Source organism: Phyllostomus discolor, chromosome 2, assembly GCF_004126475.2.
Source record: "Phyllostomus discolor isolate MPI-MPIP mPhyDis1 chromosome 2, mPhyDis1.pri.v3, whole genome shotgun sequence".
Classification (NCBI taxonomy): Eukaryota; Metazoa; Chordata; class Mammalia; order Chiroptera; family Phyllostomidae; genus Phyllostomus; species Phyllostomus discolor.
Genome location: NC_040904.2, coordinates 178,222,394 through 178,246,623, shown reverse-complemented (window position 1 = coordinate 178,246,623; position 24,230 = coordinate 178,222,394). Strand labels below are relative to the sequence as shown.

Below are 24,230 nucleotides of genomic sequence, written 5' to 3'. Positions count from 1 at the left end.
GGCAGAGTATGTGTGGGGGTGTGGTGGAGCAGCTGGCACGTATTAAGTCTGATGGAACTGGACTGAGTGGAAAGACTATAAAGACAGGCACAGGAGATGGACTAGAAGAGCAGATGAAGCAAGGGACATGTGAGGCAGAGCGGCGGCCGCAGGCAAACCCGGGGCGAGTTCCCGATGCCAGTGTGAGTCCATTTCGGCAGTACATACGCTACATGTGGGAATCAAGCTGGAGAGAGAGGCTGGGCCCACACTGTGGAGATCTGGAATACCCTGCGGAGGATTGCACTTACCTCTAGGCAGTGGGGACCCACTGAAGAAGGGCTGTGTGTGTGTGTGTGTGTGTGTGTGTGAGTGATTCGTTAGTCAGTTGTTTTAACTAAGCAAAGACTTGGATGAAAATGAGCAGGAACATTAACTTGGTCATGCTGGGCAAGGGTTGTAGATGGGCCTGGGAAGTGGCCCGAGGCAGGCAGACCAGAGGGAGGGTGGAGAGGACTGGAAAGGGGTGTGGCAACAGACGTGAAACACCTGTGTTTTGGGAGATAAAACACAACAGGACATGGTTAATGTTTTGCCTATGAGTATTACACATATTTAATTAGCTATCAGATTAGAATATGCGCATTGTCACAGTTTACATTTTTAAATAGTACCAGGATTTTAAATCTTCTAAAGCTTCATTCTATTGAAGTTTTCACTCAAAGAAGCAATGCCTTTTTGAGAGCTAATCCCAATTTATACAAATTGACTGATTTATATTTATGAAGTGGAGTTCTTTTAAGTAAGTGATCCCCCAGTTTGCCTGGCCACACGAATCACCAAATTATTAGGTATCACTCCTGAAGGTTGAATTAGTGGTTCTAAGATAGAACCTTAGAATCTTCCAGGAATCTGGATGTCTGTCAGAGGCCTCCTGTGAGCCTTAGAAATAGTGTCTTAAAGGGCTTTCTCGGTTAGCGGCTTTCATCTGCAGTGGGGTGCCTTCCTATTCCAATAATCAGTGCAGCCCTTTCCCTGACTCTCCTCACCTTCTGTTGTCTTTTAATTTCTAGATGCTTTAATTCAATAAAAAAGTTCCTGATAGATTTGTACCTGCTAGAAATCACACTTTTGAAGCTACCAGGCACAGCTAATCTGCCATGTGACAAAGAAAAGGTGTTTCTTGATCAAACACAGCTCGGCCAGCTCTGACGGGTGGGCTGAGGGTGGAGGGTGAGGAGTGGGATGATGAAAGCCACCTGCAGCCCCAGCCCCCAGCGTGGCCCTTTGGGAGCGATGGAACGAAGTCAAATGGGGGAAAGTAGCTTTGCATCGATGCGGAAGCTCACACACTGTGAGCAGAAAGAAAGTTATCTGTGCTAGGGGCCAAAAGGCTGAATTCAGCATCTGTGCTTTTGTTTTCGGGATTGTCTTGTCTCAAGATGGCACTTAAGTAGCCGACACAAAATTGAAAATTCAGTGTGCTTTTAGTAGTATTGGGCTTTAACTATAAATTAGAGCAGGGTCAGATTGTTTCTTACACAAATTGAATAATTTCTATGTTATCAAACTATTGGAGGCCAGAATAAGAGCTCAATAAAAGTTTGGAGGAAAATACTGGAGCCCATTCAACACAAGCATTGGGCTCAGATATATATACCCTCCTTCCCCCCAGTAAAAGTTTAAATTTGCTCTGAAGCCAGCTCTGACAAACTGAAGTTGGTCAGCATCTACAGGCTTTCAGCTTCTCAATGCTTTCCCCACTACTAGTGGATGCTTTCACTGTCAGTTCTGGTTCATTCTCTGCAAAGACATCTACCCTCTTTCTTCCTTCCAGTCTCCCTACAGCCTCACGTCCTTCTGAGTCCACCCATTCTCTCCTATCATGCACCAGCTCAGCTTCCCAAAACCTTTCATAGAATATAAATTGGCCAAAGAAAACCATCATGTGGGAAGACACCTGTTTACTGAATTAAATTAGCTGGTTCCTGGGGGCAGAAAGGTGATTGGACACATTAAAAAAATACATAATCCATTCTCTCTGGACTCCTTGAAAAATGGGGCAACAGACACATAAGCAAGTACCTGCGGCACGGCCATCACAATGATCAGGGCGAGAACACAGTTCCGAGGAGAGAAGGGGGGAGCAGACACTCCCACGAGGCGCTGCGTCCAGTACTCACTCTCTGAGTACTCACTCACTCAGAAAGTTTTCCTGACGCACCGGTCTGCTTGCCCTGCTTACTAAATAAGAAAATTGAGAGGAAAAAATACATATTTCTCATGCTATCTCATTCAGTACATAAATTATGAAGTTGTGAATGGTATTAAGAGATTGATTCCACAAGTTTCAAACCCAAAAATAACATTTAGAGGAAATTGTGGGTGTGTATACACACACACACATTACTTTCTGAAATCTTGAATAACTTTTTGCATCTTTTGAATCAATTTAAGTAGCTTAGAATTTGGGGCCCATGGGTTCAAAACATCTTCTTGAGTACACACACCAGAGGGCATTTGGTTCATTTCAGAAATGTGCTTTGGTTTATGTGGTGTCTTCTTTTCTGTGCTAACTTATTTGCTGTTTTAAAAACGTACTAGAACAAGCCATAGCAGCACATCAAACTTTGGTAAAGAAGAGCACGAACTGATTATTCATCTTAAAAAGCGCACCACCTGACCAGTGGACGTGCGTCTCTGGTACACTCAGCTCTGCGAACTCTGCTAGTGGCTGGATGAGACAGGCCCTGGCCTGCTTGGCTGCACTGGAAAAAATATGTTAAAAGCCACTACCGCCTCTGTAGATACATGCCCCTTGGTTGTTTTACCAAAAATAAAAATGCCTTAGGTTGATTGGCTCATTTTGTTTTATCAAAAAGCTTCAAGTGCAGTTGTGAATATTTCTCTTTGCCTTCATGATAACCTAAAACTTGAGAGCAGGTATAATCATGGCCATCTTCACTACTAAAAGTGGGGGACACAAGAAGATAATACAGCAAGATACAGGTGAAGCTACGAAGGGTAGAGGCAGACCGTCTACAAAACACTACAGCTTCTGAATTTGTGTTCTTGGAAACCTACAAAACCAACATTTTCTGAGAAGCAAACTCAGCCCATTTGGTAAGGGCTCCAGATGGTACCGTTCAGTGGGGGCCGGCACCAGCACAGCAGCGGGACAGCCGCGGATGCAGCCCCCGTGCGTCTCTGGGGTCTGCTGTTTGCTTAGAGTTTGTTTTCTTTGCTGCCTCATTAAAATGAGGCTGTATTTTCATCAAATAGGTGAATTGTATGTTTGGTGAATTATGTCTCAGTAAAGCTGTATTAAAAAAAAGAGAGAAATTAGGCTGTATTTCTTCTGACCCAGTTTTTGTAACTCGTGTGCCTTTGCAGGGAAATAAAATGTTCATAGGTTAGTTAATCCACTGCTGCCCCCCAAACACGATTTGCAGAAGGTAACCTCTTTATAAAGATGGAGAGCTGCCTGCATCGACCCGCACTCTCTCCCGACCCTCGGGTGGCTGTATCATTGGAATACCTATTTTTCTGAGTATTTGGAGTTGTTTTTAACTCTCGGAACTTCTCAGACTTTCCCTATTCAATTCAAGTTGAAAGACATTTGAGTAGCAGCAAAGTGAAAAACCAAACATTATAGACAATGCTCATCTATTGCAAATGAGAGTTACCAAAATGGAGTGTTGTGTTTCTGAACAAGTCTTGGCATAAACACATCTTAAATGCTCAACAATCTGAAATGGGAGCAAAGCAGTAACTGCTAAGATTTTCCTACAATCAAAACAGTATGACTGAGCTCAGTTCTATAAGACAGAAATAAATGTACCAAATCACACTAACATATTTAGGTAGTCTAATTTTTAAAAACTACAGTATATCAAAAGTTTGCCCAAATAGATCTGCCAAGAGAAACATCAAATATTTAATCCACAATAATATTATTGTGCTCTTAAAGAACTGCAGATAGACTTGGAGATTATCAGAATGGTTCTGACACCTTTAAAGAAAAATGAGGCTGTTGTCATGGTAACTCGGTTGTTTATTGCATGTTTCTTTGTAAGCAGAGGTACCCGGTAGTCACTATTACAACTGCTTCAGAGGACTATGACCACTCCACTTGACAGACTATTAGCAGTGATGAGAGCACTTCAGAATTCACTGGGAATCTCTAGAAGTTATTACCAAGTTATTAGAATAGACTCTAAACAGACCTTCAAAATACATTTTATAGATTTGCTAAAACGGATTATAAGTCTGCCAGATGTAGTTGCTTTTATTCATTGAGGCATTAATTGGAATTTTAAAAGTCAAAAGCTGAAGTTTGCCAGACTGGCACATTAGGTGCTCACTGGAAACTCGGGGTGAGTGGGGTGGCAACAGAACCCCCCCTGCACCCAGCTGAGAGCGCCTCGGCACTCTGAAAATGCACTCGGTGCGCTCCCAGGCTCAGGATCTGCACTCACAAACGTGTGCGATGGATATGTACTTTTGAACCTGTTGGAGAGGAAGTCATTGAAGACAGAGATGACATGTAATCAAGTAGTGGAGTGCACAGCTGTCAAAGCTATCTCTCTAGGCGAGAGGAGGTGGGAGTCAGCTGGTAAGATTGGGCTCAGCAGTGGACAGCAAAGAGCTCACACATGATTTGAAAATGTACACACTCTGCCTTGGTATCCTGTGGCTCTTCCAACCTCCAGAACTCAAGCTAGAAAGTGGGAGTTGTATTTGAGTGTCTGTGTCTCACAGTGTCGGTTTTGGTCTGTTTTGTCTAACGTATGTCGCTGGAATTCTTTTTCACTCTGATTACCTTCAGGTGGTTAGACGACGCTATTGTTGAGGAGATCACCCCCAAACTGATCCGGGATTGGCCCAACACTTACACCTACACGAAGGCCTTGGGAGAGATGGTGGTGCACCAGGAGAGCGGGAACCTCAACATCGCCATCGTGAGGCCCTCCATTGTGGGAGCAACCTGGCAGGAGCCCTTCCCAGTAAGGCCGCTCACATGGATCCCTTGCTTGGCCTCCAAACCTGCATCCTTCTAGTTCAATTACTCTCTCTCTCTCTCTCTCTCTCTACCTCCCTCTCCCCCTCCCTCCCTCCCTCTCTCTCTAGCTCTCTATCTAGGATGTATAGTTGAGTGTAGGAAATCAAACACAAATCTATTTTAACTGGGCAAAATTCCACATTTGGTTCATGAATTATTCAGCACAAGGCCCCCCTGGGACTTACACGGACTTCTTTGGAGTTGGGTGGAGATCCCCAGTCAGCTTCTCGTTAATGCTAGTCTTAGAGTTTCCGTAGACAATAGTTTCATATCTTGCCTCTCCCACTATAGTTTAAATATACCAGAATGTTCCTGATGGTGAGATAAGTAGTATTATGTCTGCCAGGATAAATAAGTATCACAAAGCTCACAGAAGGTGTTCAGTTTCAAAATAATAACTTTTAACCTCTGTATACTGTTGTATGCTTTTGAAAGCACCTTGGATTAAATTATTTTCTTTGAAGCAATTCTGTGAAGTTTTAGGGCCATGTAAATTTGAACTCCACTACTTAATGACAATGCAGATTCTGAATTGCCTGGTTTGTAAAATGGGGCTGTAACTACCCACCTTGGAGAGGTACCAGATGAGGCAAGTATGGGGAGTGCGGAGCAGTGCCTGGTCCCGAGTAAAAGGCTCGAGAAAGAGCCCCTTCTTCTTCTCCTCTCCTCTGCCTCCTCTTCACTTTACACATGCATTTCAACTTTTACAGATAAAGAAACAGACATAATAAGGTCAACTGACTTGCTCAGGGCTGAAGAGACAAATTCAAAATGACGTTTTCCTCTAGCTGCTCCTAAACATACTCTTCCCTCTAACGTCTCTCAGCAAGCTAATTAGGTAGATAGATAGATAGATAGATAGATAGATAGATAGATAGATAGATAGGTGATAGAATGGATGGTATGGCTCTTGAAATAAGAAATGGATAATTCCTACAAATCATGTTTGAAATGTTCCCCTGGGGAGACAAAATCAGGTCCCAGATGGAGGAAGATGATGGTTGATGAATTAGGTAGCAGATCATGATATTAATACAAGGTCCATTTTAGCCCCTAAGGTGTCATTAAAACTCTCCATAACTCCTGCTGGCAGAATGTCAATTCTCCCACAAATAAAAGGCAGAAACTGTGCAGTGCTTTGCCACTGACCTTTGTTTGTGATGTGAGAACTACAGGATCAGACAGTTAGATTGGCGGGGGTCTCAGTGCTCCTGTTGGAAACGGATTAAGATTAGACTGCGAATGTTCCGAAGGTATTAAAGTTCTCTGACATGTATGACCAACAGACATCTTTTTTCTTTCTTTAGGGTTGGGTTGATAACGTAAATGGACCCAGTGGGCTCATTATTGCGGTATGTATAATGATGTGGAAATAACTCCTTGAAATGTGCTGGAGGGATAGTGACTAACAACATGCTTAGTGTTGGCTTAGCTTCATTGATCCAAAACCATAAATGTTACTTTACTAACGTAATTGAAGCATCTTATCTCAGTTTTGCTGATTGAAAAATAGAATCAGGATGAAGTTACTTTGATTTTTGGATTTTATTATCAGAAAAACTGACATGCTGTGATATCAATTACCATTCAGGAATTTGTTTTTGGAAAGCCTTTGAACATTGAGGACCATGTCTGTAGTTCCCTTTTATCCCACTAGATGGGGGTGTTTCCTCCTTTTCGTTCATTAATAGCTTGAATTAATGCAGCAAACTGGGGATACAATAAAAGTCATATTCATAAAGATGATCAAATTCTTGATTATAAAACACATGCAAGAATTTATGTGTGTGGATATAGGTTATATAAATGCATAAAATACATCAATAACCAGTTCTTAATAAATATAAGAATGACAACTACCAATGGAGCAAAGATTTCAAATTAATAGCTATCACCCAGATTTGCCAGAAGACTGAGCTGTATGGAAGTCCAATAACCAAAGAATTAAAGAAGTCATATTCATTCAGATGGGTAGGAAGGGCACAGACAGGAAGATTTGGAGACACAGAACAGGCTGTCCCACACTCACTTGTGATGGATAAAAAATGGGAGGGATATCTCAGAAGTGAGGAGTCCCAGCCCCACATCAGGTATGCCAGCCCAGGGTTCCAGTGCCAGGAAGAAAAGTCCCCATAACTTTTGGCTGCCAAAACCAGTGGGGTTTGGGGCTGCAGAAGAAACTGCAGGATTGTCGGGCGTCTCCTCTAAAGGGTCTGCAATGAACTTAGGCCTTACACAGACTCACTCCCTCTGGACTCCAGCACCAAGACAGCAACTTGAAGGGCACTAGTGGCATAAGGGGAGAAACTGAAGTGTTTGGCATCAGGGCAAGTGCTGGGGGACAGCTCCCTCCCAGACAGAGCTCCAGAGGCCAGGCAGCAGCATTGTCCTTTTTCTAAGCCCTCCCCACACAGAACTACAGAGTGGCAACACCAAATCTGAGACTCCATCAACCTGGTTCACACAGGTTGCCCCACTCTGGTGCTTACCTAAGGCTCCATCCCATCCAACTTATGGCTGTGCTTTTCCATAATAGGCCATACTACTAAGACAGGGAGTCAAAGCAGCTCTACCTAATACATAGACACAAACACAGGAAGGCTGCCAAAATGAGAAGACAAAGAAAGAACAAATGAAGACCAAATGAAAGAATAGAACAAAACTCCAGGAAAAGAAGTAAACAAAATGGAGACAAGCGATCTATCAGATTCAAAGTTCAAAACACTGGTTGTTAGAATGCTCAAGGCACTCATTGGGTACTTCAACTGCATAAAAAAGACCCAGACAGAAATGAAGGTTACACTGAGTGAAATAAAGAAAAATTCACAGGGAATCAACTGTGGAGTGGATGATGCTGAGAATCAATGATGTGGAACATAGAGAAGAAAAAAATTCAATCAGAACAGCAAAAAGAAAAAAAATTTAAAAAGAGGATATTTTTATATCTATTTTTATAGACTCTCTGTCAGGAGGCTCTGGGACAACTTCAAGCATACCAACACTTGAATCACAGGGGTTCCAGAAGGAGAAGAGAAAGAGCAAGAAATTGGAAATCTATTTGAGAAAAACAATGAAAGAAGCTTTCTTAATTGGGGAAGGAAATAGACATACAAGTCCAGGAAGCACAGAGAGTTCCAGACAAGACCCAAGGTCCCAAAGAGGACCACACCAAGACACATTATAAATAAAATGCAAATGTTAAAGATAAAGAGAGAATCTTAAAAGCGGAAAGAGAAAAGCAGAGAAAAACAAAGGAGTTCCCATAAGACTGTCAGATGATTTCTCAAAAGAAACTTTGTAGGCTAGAAGGGAAGTATTCAAAGTGATGAAAAGCAAGGACCTACATCCAAGATTTATCCAGCAAAGCTATCATTTAGAATTGAAGGGCATATAAAGTGCTTCCCAGGGAAAGGAAAGCTAAAGGAGTTCATCCTTACCACACGATTATTATATGAAATGTTAAAGAGACTTAATGAAGAAAAAGAAGATCAAAACTATGAACATTAAAATGGCAATGAATTCACAACTATCAAAAATTTAATCTAAAAACAAACTAAGCAAACAAGCAGAACAGAAACAGAATCATAGATATGGAGATCATTTAGATGGTTACCAATTGAGAGAGGAAGAGGGAGAAAGGGGGGTAAAATATAGGGGGTAAGAAGTACAAATAGGTAGGTACAGAATAGGCGTGGGGGGGGGGGTTAAGAATAGTACAGGAACTGTAGAAGCCAAATAACTTATATGTACAACCCATGGACATGAACTAAGTGGGGAGGAGCGCTGGAGAGAATAGGGGGTACTGGGTGGAGGGGGCCAAAGGGTAAACATTGGGACAACTGTAATAGCATAATGAATAAAGTATATTTAAAAAAATAAAAAAAATTAAAATTGTCAAACTGGTATCTTCTGTACGAAGGAATCAGTTACAAGAAAACAGAAATTAGAAACATAAGGAGGTGCTAACAACCACTAAAATCGATGTTGGAAATAAGCAAGATATAAATAATCAATTACTTCATAAAATGAAACTTTTGACTTATTTACTGACTTATTTGCTGGCATGACTTATTCATTAACATGAGTAGTTCCCAATTCTTGCATCAGTACGACATTGTGACCCGCGAGGTGAACTAAGATACCAAGCGAAAAGTAAATAATGGTGGCCTTTTCCAAAGGAATAATAAAGTTGTTCAATGGTTGAATTTTATTATTTTTTAAAGATTTTACTTATTTATTTTTTCAGAGGTGGGGCAAAGGAGGGAGACAGAGAGGGCGAGAAGCCTGGATGTGGGAGAGAAACATCCACTGCTTGCCTGTGGGACGCGCCTGATCTGGGACCAAACCCGCACCCCAGGCACATGCCCTGGCAGGGAGCCCAGCCGGTGACTTTCCACTGTGCAGGGTGACGCCCAAGCAAGCGGGTCACACCGGTCAGAGCAGACATTTATTAATTTAAAAGCATAAATATTTCTTAAACTTTTAGTGTCTGCCATTGCTTGTAAGTTAGTAAGCGCTAGCAGACAACAGCAAAATGCCAGTATTAATGGAGAATTTGGAAGACCTTAATTCTTAAAATGTCTTATGAATTAATTTTTAAGATGTGAAAAACTATTCTTGGTGTTTGTTAATTAATTAAATATATTACCTCTCACAAATTTGAGATTTCAGTCCCTAAAGGATCTAAGGACCACTCACTAGTGGTTCATAGAAATGTTGGCATTTGAAATGTACGTGGCTGGAGAGCTGGGTAGTCTGAGAGATGTCAGCCTTTGTACGCTAACCTGGTGAGGGGTGAATCAATGCTAGCTGTTATTCCTAACAGCATCATTATTAGCCCCCACTGTTACTTAAGATCTGGCTCAATATGCTATGTTCTTCTTCCCGTGCAGACTGGGAAAGGCTTCCTTCGGGCCCTGAGAGGTGCTCCAATGGCTGTGGCAGACCTGATTCCAGTGGACACGGTCGTCAATCTCACCTTGGCTGTAGGATGGTACACCGCAGTTCACAGGTGTGGATGCTGGGCTGGCTTTCAAAGATTTGGTGATAAGGAGGGTAAATATGTTAGGCTTATTTTTGAAATACATGCATTTTATTATAGGAGACCCCAAATGTGAGAGGGTGTCTGCTTCAATAATTCACATAGTTCCAAATATGCCATCATCCACGCGGAGTTGTTTTATTAGTACTTCTTAGTGCTGCTACATTTGTCGTAAAGTAACAAATGCTTTTCATTAGCCATAAAACTATGTATAACTGAAATACCTTTCTTCCTATTTAATAATCTAATATAGAGCTTCTTTTTTAAGGCAAAGGAGATAAAAGTGGGTGAAATTAGAACATCTTTTATATTTCATGGACCTGAACAATTCCTGATAAATGCCAAAAGTTCAGCTCACCATGGATGAGGTATTTCCTAGTGCAGACAAGAAAACAAATAAACAAACAAACAAAAAACCCAGAGGTTGTTTGTACTTTTGGCTTTGTTAGTAAATGATAAATTAAATATTTTTTTCTTATTTGATTTGAGACACTTAGATGTTTGCCAAGCCAGCAGGACTTCGCTGGATTTAGAAAACACTAAGCCTATAGTTTTGCCCAATAAACGTGTCCCTAAGTTGGAAAAATGATGGTCTTTCTCATCATGACACCTCCATTTGCTCCACAGCTACACCAGCCTATCTGAGATCTCTTTCACACACACACACACACACACACACACACACACTCTTTTCCTAACCTCTTCCATTGTGCTTATTAACCCAAAGAAGGAACGAAAGAAGGAAAGTTGCTAGGTTGCTTTACTCATGAGAATTATTAAAACAACTTTGTCTAAATATTATTTTCCCTTATCTTCCTTTCATTAGTTCTTTGTTTTGTTGCCCTTATCTAAACTTTATTTTCTCTTCCAGACCTAAATCAACATTAATCTACCACTGTACATCTAGTAACTTTAATCCCTGTCACTGGGGCAAAATGGGTAAGTGCCTGGAGCGACGTTCACCACTATGTCTACCGCAGGAAGAACAGTTAGACAAAGCCAGTCCTGGAGCTTAGAGTTTAATGGGGAAAAAATGCACAAACAACTAAGTGAAGAGACAAAATCTTTACAATTCATAGATGTGTATGTACCAAAGAAGGGTCAGGGAAACATCTGCATGATTGTAAGCAGTAAGGGGTCCGATAGCTAAAGAGGTTTTTAAAAATAAGTGAAACCAAGGAGAAGTCAGTGAGTATGAGCGTTGTCGGTGACAAAACCCTGCTCCTGTGGAGGGCGCTGCTCCCAGGTACACCGCCTGCCCCATGGCTGCGTCCCTGACTGGGACAGGACCAGGCAGATTTAGAAACGTCCAATGATATAAACTTTTATTACTGGTTAGTAATAGTCTTATTAGTTGTGCAGTTAGCCAGGAAAGTAACCTTGAAAGTATCTTGTCGACAAAATCAATCCTGCATAGAATAGAAACTGAACCAATCATGTGCTCCTTTGTCAATTTAGGAGTTGATTTTCTTGTCAATATCTGAAACTTTAGATGGTCTAGATGGGTTTTTTTAAGGTATTAGATGCAGACAAAAAATGAAATGGACTTTATTAGAATTTGATTTCTAATTCAGAACCTCAGCTGTGCTATTCCTTTTACAAAGTTGCTACTTCAGTGAAAATTAAATGAAATTCTCTAGCAGCAAAGTTCTTTGGAATATATATCTGGTTATTTAAATTACATAAATAATTCTGAAAACCCTTGGAAGTAAAAATAAATCTCCTCCACCTCAGTAACAGAATTAAGGTATGACTCACAAAAAGATGCATTAATAGATGCAAGCAAGGTAATTTAAGCTCTTAAAGCTGCTACATGTAAATTTTATTCTGAGATTCAAATTAGTCTTCTGTCATGCTAAAAATTCTTAGTATCTGTTTTATAGAATTATAGAGTCTCATAATAGAAAGTGATCTTAAAAATAATCTAGGCAGTTTGCTTTATTTTACATACAAGACCCAGCAAGAGTAAATGATCTATTTAAAATTCAGATGGGGAGCTGGTCCCTGAAACAGAAGACAGTTTTTTTAAGATTCTATTTATTTATTTTTAGAGAGAGGGGAAGGGAGGGAGAAAGAAAGTTAATGAAACATCAGTGTGTGGTTGCCTCTCACGTGGCCCCCACTGGGAACCTGACCTGCAACCCAGGCATGTGTCCCGACTGGGAATTGAACTGGTGACCCTTTGGTTCACAGCCCATGCTCAGTCCACTGAGCTATACCAGCCAGGGCAAAAGACAGTTTTCTTGCTTCCCTTGAATTTGCTCTGATTACTCTGCTAGTGATTCTTAAAACTGAATATGAATCCCCCTGGAGGAAAAGAGTCCAGATTCCTGGGTCAGATGCTTCTTTTAAATAGAACAATAACCATGTTACCAAAATAACGGATGTCTTCATCATAACTGAATAATGAATTCAGGCATAACCTTTGAAAGTTCTACATAGATAAAATTAAAATGGGATACAAATGAATAGCTTTGGGAAAGAATTATTGAATTTACAGATTTACATTTAAAGTTTTTAATGAGTTTTTACCTAAGTAATAATAAAAAAGAAAAAATATTATGAAAAGAACTCCAGAGATAAGAGTGGACAGTTGAGTCTGCCATGTTCCCGGAGAAGGAGAAATCCCAAAGAAAGAAAAGCCAGCAGCACTCAAAGTGAACCAGCACGGAGGAACCCTGCTGTTACGGTCTCTCTATTCCTTAAACCCTCAGGAGTAAGATTTAAGTAACCCTTTATCAAGGTTTAAGTAAAATGTTAAGAAACTTCCCAGATGGTTCTACAAGTAATGATCCAAACAAGAAAATAAGGTCCATAGGCTCTATCTTGGGACTTTTGGAATAGACTAGATAACCTTATAACTGAATGGTGGATTTAAATTTTTCTGAACAATGCATCACTATGCTGATTAAAACTCTGTCCCCCAGAAATTGTTTGAGAGTAAAGATTTCAAGAAGAGGACTCAAGTCTTAACCTAGTCACAATGCCAGTACTACTTGCCAGGATAAAAATCTTTTTTTTTAAAGATTTTATTTATTTATTTTTAGTGAGAAGGGGGAGGGAGAAAGGGAAGGAGAGAAACATGGTTGTGGTTGCCTCTTGAGCTCCCCTTACTGGGTGCCTGGCCCACAACCCAGGCATGTGCCTTGACTGGCGAATCGGACCAGGGACCCCTTAGTTCTCAGGCTGGCACTCAATCCACTGAGCCACAACAGCCAGGGCATTGCCAGGATAAAAATCTTAATACTGTCTCAGAAATTGATTCCTGACTCCACACAGCCAGCCCTTATTCTCTATTATTTTGGCCCGTTTACAAATGCCGTCTGCCACAATGGGCTCAAATGCTCTAGACTCAACACTTACTCTATTTTCCCCTCCCAGGATTCCAAATCTTGGCAACCTGTGAAAAAATCCCATTTGAGAGAGCTTTTAGGAGGCCATATGCTGACTTCACAACCAACACCATCACAACCCAGTACCAGAATGCGGTCAGCCACTGGGCCCCTGCCATCATCTACGACCTCTATCTCCGGCTCACAGGAAGGAAGCCCAGGTGAGAGAGGCTGGGCCAACAGCTTTAAGAGCATCACTGTATGGAAGATTAGGGCCCTAAAGCCCTTAGCCCTTACTGCAGCTGGGGATCAAAGGGGACAACTGAACCTAAAACAACACACACACACACACACACACACACACACACACACACAGCTTGGGACAACTGAAATAATAGTGGTGAGAGGCCCCAGAGGACCCCTACTTTAAAAATCCTACATCATAAAAAAGGAAGTTAAATGTTAAGGAACTTGCTTGATGAATTCAGCAAGTAATCATCCACCCCAAAAGAAAAGCATCCCACACTCTTGTGTCTGGGGCGGGGGTGGGGGGGCTTTCTAAATTGTTAGGTAATCTAAAAGAAAGAAAAAAGAAGAAAAGAAAAAATGATAAATTGTTAGGTGATCTTCAAATGTACAATGATGGAAATAGCCTCACACACACAGGGGAAGATGCATGATGACTTCCTTTTCCTTCTCACAACCACCCAAGGAGGATGTTCTCAGCAACCCAATTTTACAAATGAGGAAACAAAAGCTAAGGGAAGAATTTCAAATAGTCTCAAAGAAAGTTAATAGAAGAAAGATTTGGAGAAATCCGAACTAGATATACTGCCACCTAGAGGTGAGTGAAGAAATCAGAGGGAACAGGGTGGAGTGAAAAGTGCAAATGCTGAGGCAGCTCTGTCACCATGTGGCTGTGATAGGACATACTCATTTCTCTCTGTCTCACTTGAATGTTAGAGGTGTCTGAGGAGTCATTATTATTATAATTACCAAAGGCAATTGCTGCAGTCAAGAATCAGAAATATGAACAGTCTTGCCTTCCGTGCTAGCTTCTTGATAAAGGAGGAAGTCTCCCTCAGCGTGATTAATTTCCATTCTTATTAGCAGAGCAAATGACTAAAACTTAGGCTATGTAGAGTTTCTCCAAATTTTGCAGAGACCTTCTTAAGAGCTCATCAGTCAGTTATGGCCAGCTCCTCCCTGAGCACAGAGAAAGGGGGACACTGTGGCTATGGGGAAGATACTTGTATGGGGCTTATTACATAAAGGTGGGAAAAGAAGAAAAACTAAACATTGTAAGCAGAAATGCTAAAGATTTTAAAATACACCAGGGGTGGAAGAAGACCTGGATAAAGACCAAAGTTCAAGAGGCAGAAAAAAAAAAAAACACGGGAGGAAGGGGCCGAATAAAAGTCTTTATGAATTTTGTTAGTGAGAAATTAAATTGTAGCATTTGTGGGGAATGGGTAAGTTTGTTTTGTGATAGAAATTTTCAGAATAATCTTTATGGCTGAAAATACTTAAATTTTTCTAGACCCTTTCCCTCCCCAAGTGTGTTTGTGTGTGATCTGTGCATTTACAACCGCATGTGGAAATAGATATATTTTTGCTTTGAGGTAAACAAATACAAGTGCCCATGCATGTTTCCAGAATGTGCCACTGGGTTTGGGGAAGGTGCTGAGGGGTGTCGTTGCTGAGTTGGAGGGTACGTGGTTGCCCTAAACAAAGGTCCTGTCAATTTGGCCAACTACACCAGCAGATGAGGGCACATATCTGTTTTTTTCTGACAGACTCTCAGCAATACTTCGCAAAAATAAATCTTTTGAATTGTCAAACTAAAGACACGAAATGGCATCTCTTTGTTACTTTCATCCAAGCCCCAAGTCCTTATCTCTCCCTGTTGTTCGTTAGACAACACATTCAAGTTTTCTCCTCTGCCAGTGGTTCATGAGACATTTGTTCATTTGACATTCAAGTTTTCCCTTCTGTGAGTTGGCTGCTTCTGTTTCTCATCTATTCTTCTACTGGGTTGGAGTTGGTGTTATTAATTTATGGAAACTCATGTACATCTGTGTATGTGTCTCTGTAGATCTATATTTGATATATTTTCTCCAAGGCTGTTTCTTATATCTTTGAATATGAAATTTTTATAATGAATAATACAAAGTAAGCTACATATAATGTAGTTCTTAAGAGTTTGGAATCAGATTTCTGATTTCACTGATTTAGCCCAGGTGAGCCCTAAATTACTTAACCTCTCTAAAACCTAAATTCATCTATAAAAAATAAAAATAAAAGGTAGTAATCATATGTATCTTATAGGATTTTGCACAAGAATGTATAGAATACAGTAATCACTATTATTACTAAAGTTCTAAATTTTTATGTGATAAAATGAATCACTCTGATGACTTTTGCATTTTATGCATTAAGACCTTCTCTACCTGAGAAAAGTTTTTTCTTTCTAAAACATATATTATGCTGATATAGTCCCGTACATACAATGATATTGTACAGTGATTATTTTAAGAATGAAAAAAAAAAAAAGAATGAAAATAAATCTGCCCTGGCTGGTAGGGCTCAGCTAGTTGGGCATCATGCTGCAAACCAAATCGGTGGTTCGATCCCTGGTCAGAGCACATGCCTAGGTTGTACATTTGGTCCTTGGTCAGTGGGCACATGAGAGGCAGCTAATAGATGTTTCTCTCCCTGTCTTTCTTCCTCCCTCTCCCCCCTCTCTGAAAATCAAAAATAAAAAAAATTAACAAAAAGAATGAAAATAAGTCCATTGAAATCACATCAATTACATCAGAGTTATAAAATGGATAAAGAATGTCTTATTCCATTTGGTCTGCTACAATAGAACACCAGGGATTGGGGGGCTGATAAACAGTGCAGTTTGTTCCCCACAGTTCTGGAGACTGGGGAGTCTAAGGTCCGGGTGCGTGGGTAGATGGGGTGCGTGCCGAGGGCCCGCTGCCCTGTCCCTAGGCAGCCACCTTCTGTGACCTCACACGCTTTGAGAGCCAAGGGAGCTTTCCGGGGTGTCTCCGATATGAGCTCTTCCTCTAAATACCATCACATTAGGGGAAATAAGTTTTGCCATAGGAATTTCAGGAGGACACAAGTATTTAGTCTGTAGCAAAGATGTTAGATAATGATAGCTAAATGGAGCCCTGTTATGACACTTGTGTCAGTGAACAATGATTTTACCTCCTACCTAAGAATTTCCCATGACATAGTGAAAGAAGTATCTCATGAGTCATTAGATAAGTGGGCATTAGGATTGACCAGAAATAGACCCAGTTCCCAAAACAGCATCATAAGTCATTACTGGGTCAACTACAATAATCTCTAGTCCCAAGATATGCCTGATAAGGTGAAAATCAAATGTTCTGTAGGCCAAAGGTGATTTGTTGCCAGAAATCCTAGGTTTGAGCATTAGCTATGAGACCATAAACCTATTAATTCTTCTGTAAGATGAAAATAAGTAATATAGATCTTTTTCTAATTTTAAAAAATATTTTTATTTATTTTAGAGAGAGAGAAAGGGAGAGAGAGAACATTGGTATAAGAGAGAAACATGGATTTGTTGCTTCCTTTAGGCGCCCTGACCAAGGATCGAACCCACAACCTAGGCATATGCCCTGACCGGGAATTGAACTGGAACATTTTGGTGTACAGGACAATCCTACCAACTGAGCCACCCAGTCAGGGCAAGTAATATAGGTACTAACATCACAGGCTCATATTGTGAAGAGAATAGGATTGTAGATGGAAGTTTTTTATAAATTGTTAGGTTGGGAAGTTCACACTGTAGAGTTGGTCCAAGTTCTGACCACAGGATTGGAAGATGTGGTCTACTTTAGGTAATGGGACACGGGGTGATAAGATTACAGAAGCAGAGGCTTTTCGAGGTCAAAGCTGGGTTGGAATTTTGGCTTTGACAGCTATTATTGTGGCCACTTCATCTTAAGCTCACTTTACCCATTCATAAAACTGCAGATTTAGCCCTGACCAGTGTAGCTCAGTCAGTTGGATGTCATCTTGTAAAGCACAAAGGTCACTGGTTCAATTCCCAGCCAAGGCACATGCCTGGTTTGTACATTTGGTCCCTGGACTTGATATTTCTTTCCTTCTCTTTCTCCCTTCCTTCTCCTCTCTCTAAGAATAAATAAAACACTTTTTAAATGCATATTTATACCTACCTAACAGAGAGGTTATGAGAATTAGTGGAGATAGTTTCAAAAAGTACCAGCACTATGCCGAACAAGAGTAGGTTAGCAACAAATGTTATTTTCCCTTTCACTCTGAATTACAGTTGGCATCACAATTAGCATCTGGTGATACAATGAGAGAAGTGCCTCATGAGTCATGAGTCATGTGGATGCTAATACAGCCAACACTTCTGCCCAGAAATTATATGCTAAGACCTTGGGTCCATCCATTTTTAAAAATCCAGTAATGTAATAAAGAAGAGAAATAAGTTTCCTAATTGTCTAGCTCGGAATTCAAAGAATGAATTGTATACCATTAAGGGTGGCCATCTGGCTTGGTTTTTAAAATGTGTGCGGCTCTTGTGAAGGAGATGATAGAAAAGAGAGGAGTTTAGGGGTATAAAATGCTTCTTCGGCTTCATCCCCTTCCCTTCATTCAATAGAGAGTTGTTGTGGAAGGAAAATATGAATAAGAGTTTTAATGAAGATGGGAGGGGAAGAGGGAAGGAATTTTTTAAATATTTTTCTCAAAAATCTCTCGTGCATTCCTAGAGAAGCAGAGAAGCAGCCATCTGTGCTGTGCTGATATCTGCTCCTTTCTGACCTTTGCCAGGATGACGAAGCTCATGAATCGGCTTCTAAGAACTGTTTCCGTACTGGAGTATTTCGTCAACCGGAGCTGGGAATGGAGCACAAACAACACAGAAATGCTGATGTCCGAGCTGAGTCCCGAAGACCAGAGAGTAAGTACAGCACTGCCTTCACCAACCGGGAAGTCTTACTCATTCAGAATTTGAAAGTATTTCATCTGGAAAGCTGATGAATAAAGTTTCAGTTATACACATTTCCCCCCAAGAAAATCAGTCAATGCTACCAACACAGTTGCAGGAAACAAGTTTCCTGCGGGCAGAGATCTAGGTCGGTGGACTTCGGTTGGCTTCTCCCTGCTGTCCTGCAGTCACGCTTCGTAATCGTACTCAGCTTTAACCCTTCATTCACCCTCACAGCTGCTCCCTTTCCAGCAAACACTTTGCACCTCTGTCTTTCCTCTAACAGCCACAGCGTATGACTGATGGAAAATAATCATGTTGCTCACACTCTCTCATCCACTGTCCTTGTCATCAAAACCACTGGTGCCTCTCAAGCTATACAATTTCTTCCTATGTTTTAAAGCTTGCCTCTACTCATTATTCCAACCCGTCTGAGGCCTCCCTCCTTCAGCATTGTCCTCTCCCCAGCTTTGCTGATCTTCCTCCCTGTAACGACTTCCGACATCCGTGGTCCAGACTTGTGTTTCTCAGAAAAGGCCCTCACTTTCATTGCTTGGCATCAGTGCCATTTATTTCTTTACACTAGCTTCTTGGCCATCACAAACAATAAATCTTTGTGTATTTCTGAAATTCACAAATACAGAAATCTTTTGTGCTTTGTACATGCTCCCAGCTTTTCTGTTCAAGGAGTCATGAGTTTCCTGAACATGTCATTAGCTTTCAGTTCAAGTTTAAAGTTTTCGCTCTCTTGATTGACATTTTTCAAATAACTTTTTTTTTAAAAAGCATTTTGAGGGGTAACTTGTTCTTGACAGCATGTAGAAGAAACCAAGTCATCTTGAGAAGTAAATGTTAGATGGGGAGCTAGCCTCACATGCCAGCTAAGGATTTTACTTACACATTCTGGCCTCAGAGAGTATTATTCAGATCCAGGTCCTAGAATCTGGGTCCTGGAACCTAAAGGTTACTTGCAAAGTCAAACACTATAGATGTTATATTGACAAGCTAGATGAGATTTAGAGGGATATTTTAACCAAAATCATGACTGAGTACCCATACAATTAACACAAAATAGAGCTATTTTCAGAAATATTTGCATACCTTCACTAGACAGAATAATTCTAAGTACCTGTTTGAAATGCATGGACAATTGATCAAACCAGCTTATTAAAAAAAAACCTTCAAGTTATTGTACATTGTTTTTAAAATTAGGTTCCAGTGTTAGGTAGGCTTATCTTTATAGCATTTTCTCCACGGAGTTTACCCATCTAAATAATTCAAAAGGTAATAAACTTAATTTTTGACATTTTACTATTTTAACCTAAAATAACTTAAAATACCATGAAAAATTAAATCTGCAGTGGCTTTAACATATGCTTTCAAATTATCTTCACAAAGGCAATAGTCCTAAACACTTGGATTTAATGGCCAAGCTCTGGTGTGGCTCAGCCCCCAGTTTGATTTGCTGTATGGAACCAGGTTTCTACACCAGGGCTGCATTGAAATCTAACTTAGAAAAGTGAAATGGTCTAAAAGTAAAGGTCTCTGTTCATATAGATGAATAAATAATATTGATGTATTTAGTGATACTGTGGAAAAAGAACATATCCAAACAAAATGATTACAGAATTACTTTTGGAATGCGGTTCAGCTTTTGGACAAGTCTGTGAAGCTCTTTGTAACTTCTTACTTAACCTCATCTGCTTTCTTTGTTAATATGGAGGATTATCTCAAATATTTGATATATCTTAAACATGTATAATAACTAAAATTAAATACAGTTGAATTAAAATATGGAGTCAAGGATAAGAATGAAAAAAAATAGAATGTCCATGTGTGGTCTAGGAGATCATACCTAAGCCAGTGCAGTTAAACACTAAATTTGTTCTTGAGTTGTTGGTAGAAAAGTAAAAAGGAAAATATAGTTGGATGGCATTTTGTCCAAAAGGAGAAAATACCCTAGTGTTCCAAGAAAAGCAAAGCTTTCCTTACAACTTAACTCTAAAAGAAATGTTTTGAATGGCTTCATTTAATGGATATCATAATGGATAATATCACTAAAGCAAATACAAAATACAAATCCTGCTAAGTTATTCCTCAAGGGTTTGCTTCCTGAAGTTTGCCTTAATCTGCATAATGAAGTAGTGACATTGTAGGAAAGGATGGTAAACTAAAGGGACACCCCCAGACTTAAGAGAAATGGAAAGAAAATGACACATAATTTGTTTTGGTCCCTAACATAGTATTCCCATCACTTTTAAAAATAATCTGCATTCACTTGAAATGAAATCAGATTTCACTAGACTAATACCAGTTCCTTAAATTTCCCTCACAAAATTTCTTAAATGTCAAATATTCATGCTTAATCTACGTTTAAATATTGCTAAGCAAAGGGTAGTCCATATTATTGCTGCCTTTGAAATAACAGCTCAAATAATCTATTTTGAGGGGTCAGACCTAGATCTTCTAAACTAATTGTCACTCATTTACATAAAAGAAACTTCATTCAGTGAACAGTGATTGTCCACTTTGCAATTTTAGCAACCCATTGTATTTTTGCCTTGCAGGTATTCAACTTTGATGTGCGCCAGTTGAACTGGTTGGAATATATTGAAAATTATGTTTTAGGAGTTAAGAAGTATTTATTGAAAGAGGATATGGCTGGGGTCCCAGAAGCAAAGCAACACTTAAGAAGGTAAGCATAGTCAGTCACTTAATCTTTATTGAGCACTTACTTTGTGTATGTTTTTTTATACCAGACGTGAAATTGGAGTGGGAGAGGGGAGGAATTAACATTGTGGAAGCATTTACTACATTAACAAGTCCTTCCCTGTGTACTGTGCTGTGATATACTGTTTCATTTAGACTTCAGAACCCCCTATGAGGAAGGTATTATTTCTGTTATCCAATTTTTTATCAAAGAACTGGTTAGGCTGAAAGAAGGTAAGTAATTTGTTTATGGTAACATATGGTAAGTTCAAGAGCCAAATCTGAACCCCAACTTCCCTGATTCTTCTACCACACCCTATCATAATATGACAAACTATGGAAGTGATCCCTGATAGTCTTACCATACTGTGATATAGAGAAAGGTTCCCTGACAACAGGAGACCTGATCGCACTATTTAACATGGTGAATCACTTAACCACTCCTCAAGTCTTTCAACTGCCTTCAATTTGTCCCTTAAATGACAAAGAATTAGGACACATGGATAAAAACCAGGGGCAGGTGGAAATGGGAGGGAGGAGGGGAGGGCTGGGTGGGTGGGTTGGGATGGGAGTAAAAGATAGAAAATTGTACTGCAACAACAATTAAAATTTAAAAAAAAGAGACAAAGAATTACAGCAGTCTGGTGTAATTCTGGTAGAAGCAAAGGGTTTTTAATACAGAGATGTTAAGAATGCAAAAGTAAATTGCAAACAGTGGAACTTTGATTAGGAGGTTCAGAACTTTAGAATTTACCCTCTAAGTGAAAAAGAACCAGTGAAGATTTGTTATATGGTAATATGATCAAAGTATATTCAAGAAAGATTGTTTGTCTTGTTTGCAAGACAGGATAGAAAGAGGTATGAGAAAGAGAAACTGTTCAGGGTAATATTATAGAAATCTGATTATTGAGAAAAATGTAGAAATAAAAGATATGAAATATAAAATCAAAAGGCTATCAGGTCACACCTGTGAGTCTTCAATTACTTGCTTGTCACAGCCCAGAATAGACACTATCTGAAGTGTACGCTTCAGATAGCATTAGTTGGGTACTTGGCACTGTTTTAACTTTGTTTATGTATTTCCGTTCCCCAGGCTCCGCAATATTCACTACCTCTTTAATACCGCCCTCTTCCTCATCGCCTGGCGCCTCCTCATCGCAAGATCCCAGATGGCTCGGAATGTCTGGCTCTTCATCGTGAGCCTGTGTTACAAATGCATCTCCTACTTTAGGGCATCGAGCTCGCTCAAGGCCTGAGGACGTTTGTCAGTCTCTACTTATCTGGAACCTCTCAGATACCTCTGAAACAGCCAACTGTGGTTCTCAAGATGAGGAGTAACAAAGAATATGTAACCTCATTACCTGTCCAATGTGCTGTCACATATTCATTCCTATTTCTTAGTTGTATGTTCTTTTTATTACAGTGAGAGAAGGGAAGTCATGCCCTACCCTATAATCATATATATTTTAGGAACAAATTATTTCCAGACTGTTTTCTAACACCCTAGTCTATGTCCTTGAATAAAAAACACCAAAGTACAACCCTATTTCTACACTTAGCATTTTTCTCCTTTAGAGGACTAGTTTCAACTCAAAAAAGAACATGGAAGAACACATGGTAGAAGCTGAATTATGCTTAAAAAAAAAAGAGGCAGTTCTAACCTTGGGACTATTCTAGGGTACCCAGTATAAAGGTTTAAAATCAATGTAAGTGGAGAGAGAATGGTCTCAACATCCTCTTAATGTTAATAGAAATACTTTAATTCTCCACTGAAAAGTTTGCTTCCTTCCTTGTGTTACATCATGGAGTCCTGGTTGAAGGCTGGGGGAATTAGAAAACTGGACTTACATTTAATATTTTTCTTAACTAGATCCACTTCTGAAACCTAAAAACTGAGGTGTAAATAATTATGCACAGAATGAAGGCTCAAGCATACCTGCATTAAGACTCGGTTCTTTATGCTTTTAACTAAAAATCCTCATAATTTGAATTTGACAACTATTATTTCTAAATCTTTTGAATTACCAATTTTCTTGATAACCTTCTCTCAAGCATTTCCTTCTTCTTCATCCAACTCACCAAACCCCTTATATTCAGACTTGTTTTACTCAGGCCTCAGTGACAAATGGAGAGGAAGGTTGTAGGCTGGAATCATAAAAACCCAGTCCCCTGATCTTTGCCACCGAGGAATGGAAAACTTCAAAAATGTAAATTTAGTTTTAGTCTTTTTCTATGAAGTGGGGAAGGTTACCCGTCTGTGATCCCCAGGATCTGCGAGTACTATGACCATCCAACTGTACAATGTACAGCAGGAGGGATGTCATTAAGTGACTCCAAGTTTAGAGAATAGGTGTTTTGTTTAAAAATATTTTGTGTAATGAAAATGAATTAGTACTATATTTATTCTCAAATTTCTGTATCATTAATATATCCCAACTTTCCTCATATTTGAGAAGTCAGTGCGTGTAGTATTTGATGTTATAAACATGATTATTCAAATATAATATCTGAGGCCTACACAATTAAAATAATCACAACTACTAGAAATTAAATGAGCATAGGATGTTAACAAGTTGTATTTATGCTCACTCTCTGGAATATTTGGTAATACTTAGAATGACACATTCAAGTAGCTGATATGTACAAGGCCTTGAGGGCGGCTTCTAGCATTACTTCAGATTTTTCTGAGCCCCTAAAGGACATTTTGCAGGCACTCTTCTGGGCAGTGTCTTTCCCAATCTCATCTAAGTTCTGGGAACTACTTTCCAGGGCAGATGACACAGCTCTGAACAAAACACCTGGTGATCTTCCAGCTTGAGATGTCTATTTTTGAGTTACACTGATAAAGATACAAACTAGATATGGTAAAAAATGAAATCAAGATATATATAATTCAATGAGATTGGATAAAACATAATAGTTCTAAGAATTTATTTTTTGATTGTTTCCCTAATTGAATAAATTTCACTGATCAAGTATTCATTTTGCTTTTGATTAAATAAAAATTGCATAAAAATGTTTCTCTCTTCCTGTGTTTTATCTTTAACTGCTGACTACTGCAGATGTCCATCCCACTGAGAAAAAGGGCTATCATCTTCCAAAGAACCTACCAGG

At 39.7% G+C, this 24,230-nt stretch overlaps 1 protein-coding gene across 3 annotated transcripts in view; it reads left to right on the top strand.

Annotated features, from left to right (window-relative positions):
* The window catches only part of FAR2 (fatty acyl-CoA reductase 2), a 115,850-nt gene extending 92,374 nt beyond the window's left edge, over window positions 1–23,476 (top strand). For all 3 annotated transcript variants that reach the window (XM_028533309.2, XM_036019210.1, XM_036019211.1), the window contains 8 exons: window positions 4,808–4,985; window positions 6,349–6,393; window positions 9,934–10,052; window positions 10,954–11,021; window positions 13,464–13,635; window positions 18,251–18,380; window positions 20,975–21,102; window positions 22,210–23,476. In XM_028533309.2, the coding sequence (XP_028389110.1) occupies window positions 4,808–4,985; window positions 6,349–6,393; window positions 9,934–10,052; window positions 10,954–11,021; window positions 13,464–13,635; window positions 18,251–18,380; window positions 20,975–21,102; window positions 22,210–22,372 (1,003 nt within the window). In that variant the 3' untranslated portion in view covers window positions 22,373–23,476. The remainder of the gene's footprint in view (window positions 1–4,807; window positions 4,986–6,348; window positions 6,394–9,933; window positions 10,053–10,953; window positions 11,022–13,463; window positions 13,636–18,250; window positions 18,381–20,974; window positions 21,103–22,209) is intronic.
* Window positions 23,477–24,230: the final 754 nt, after the last annotated feature.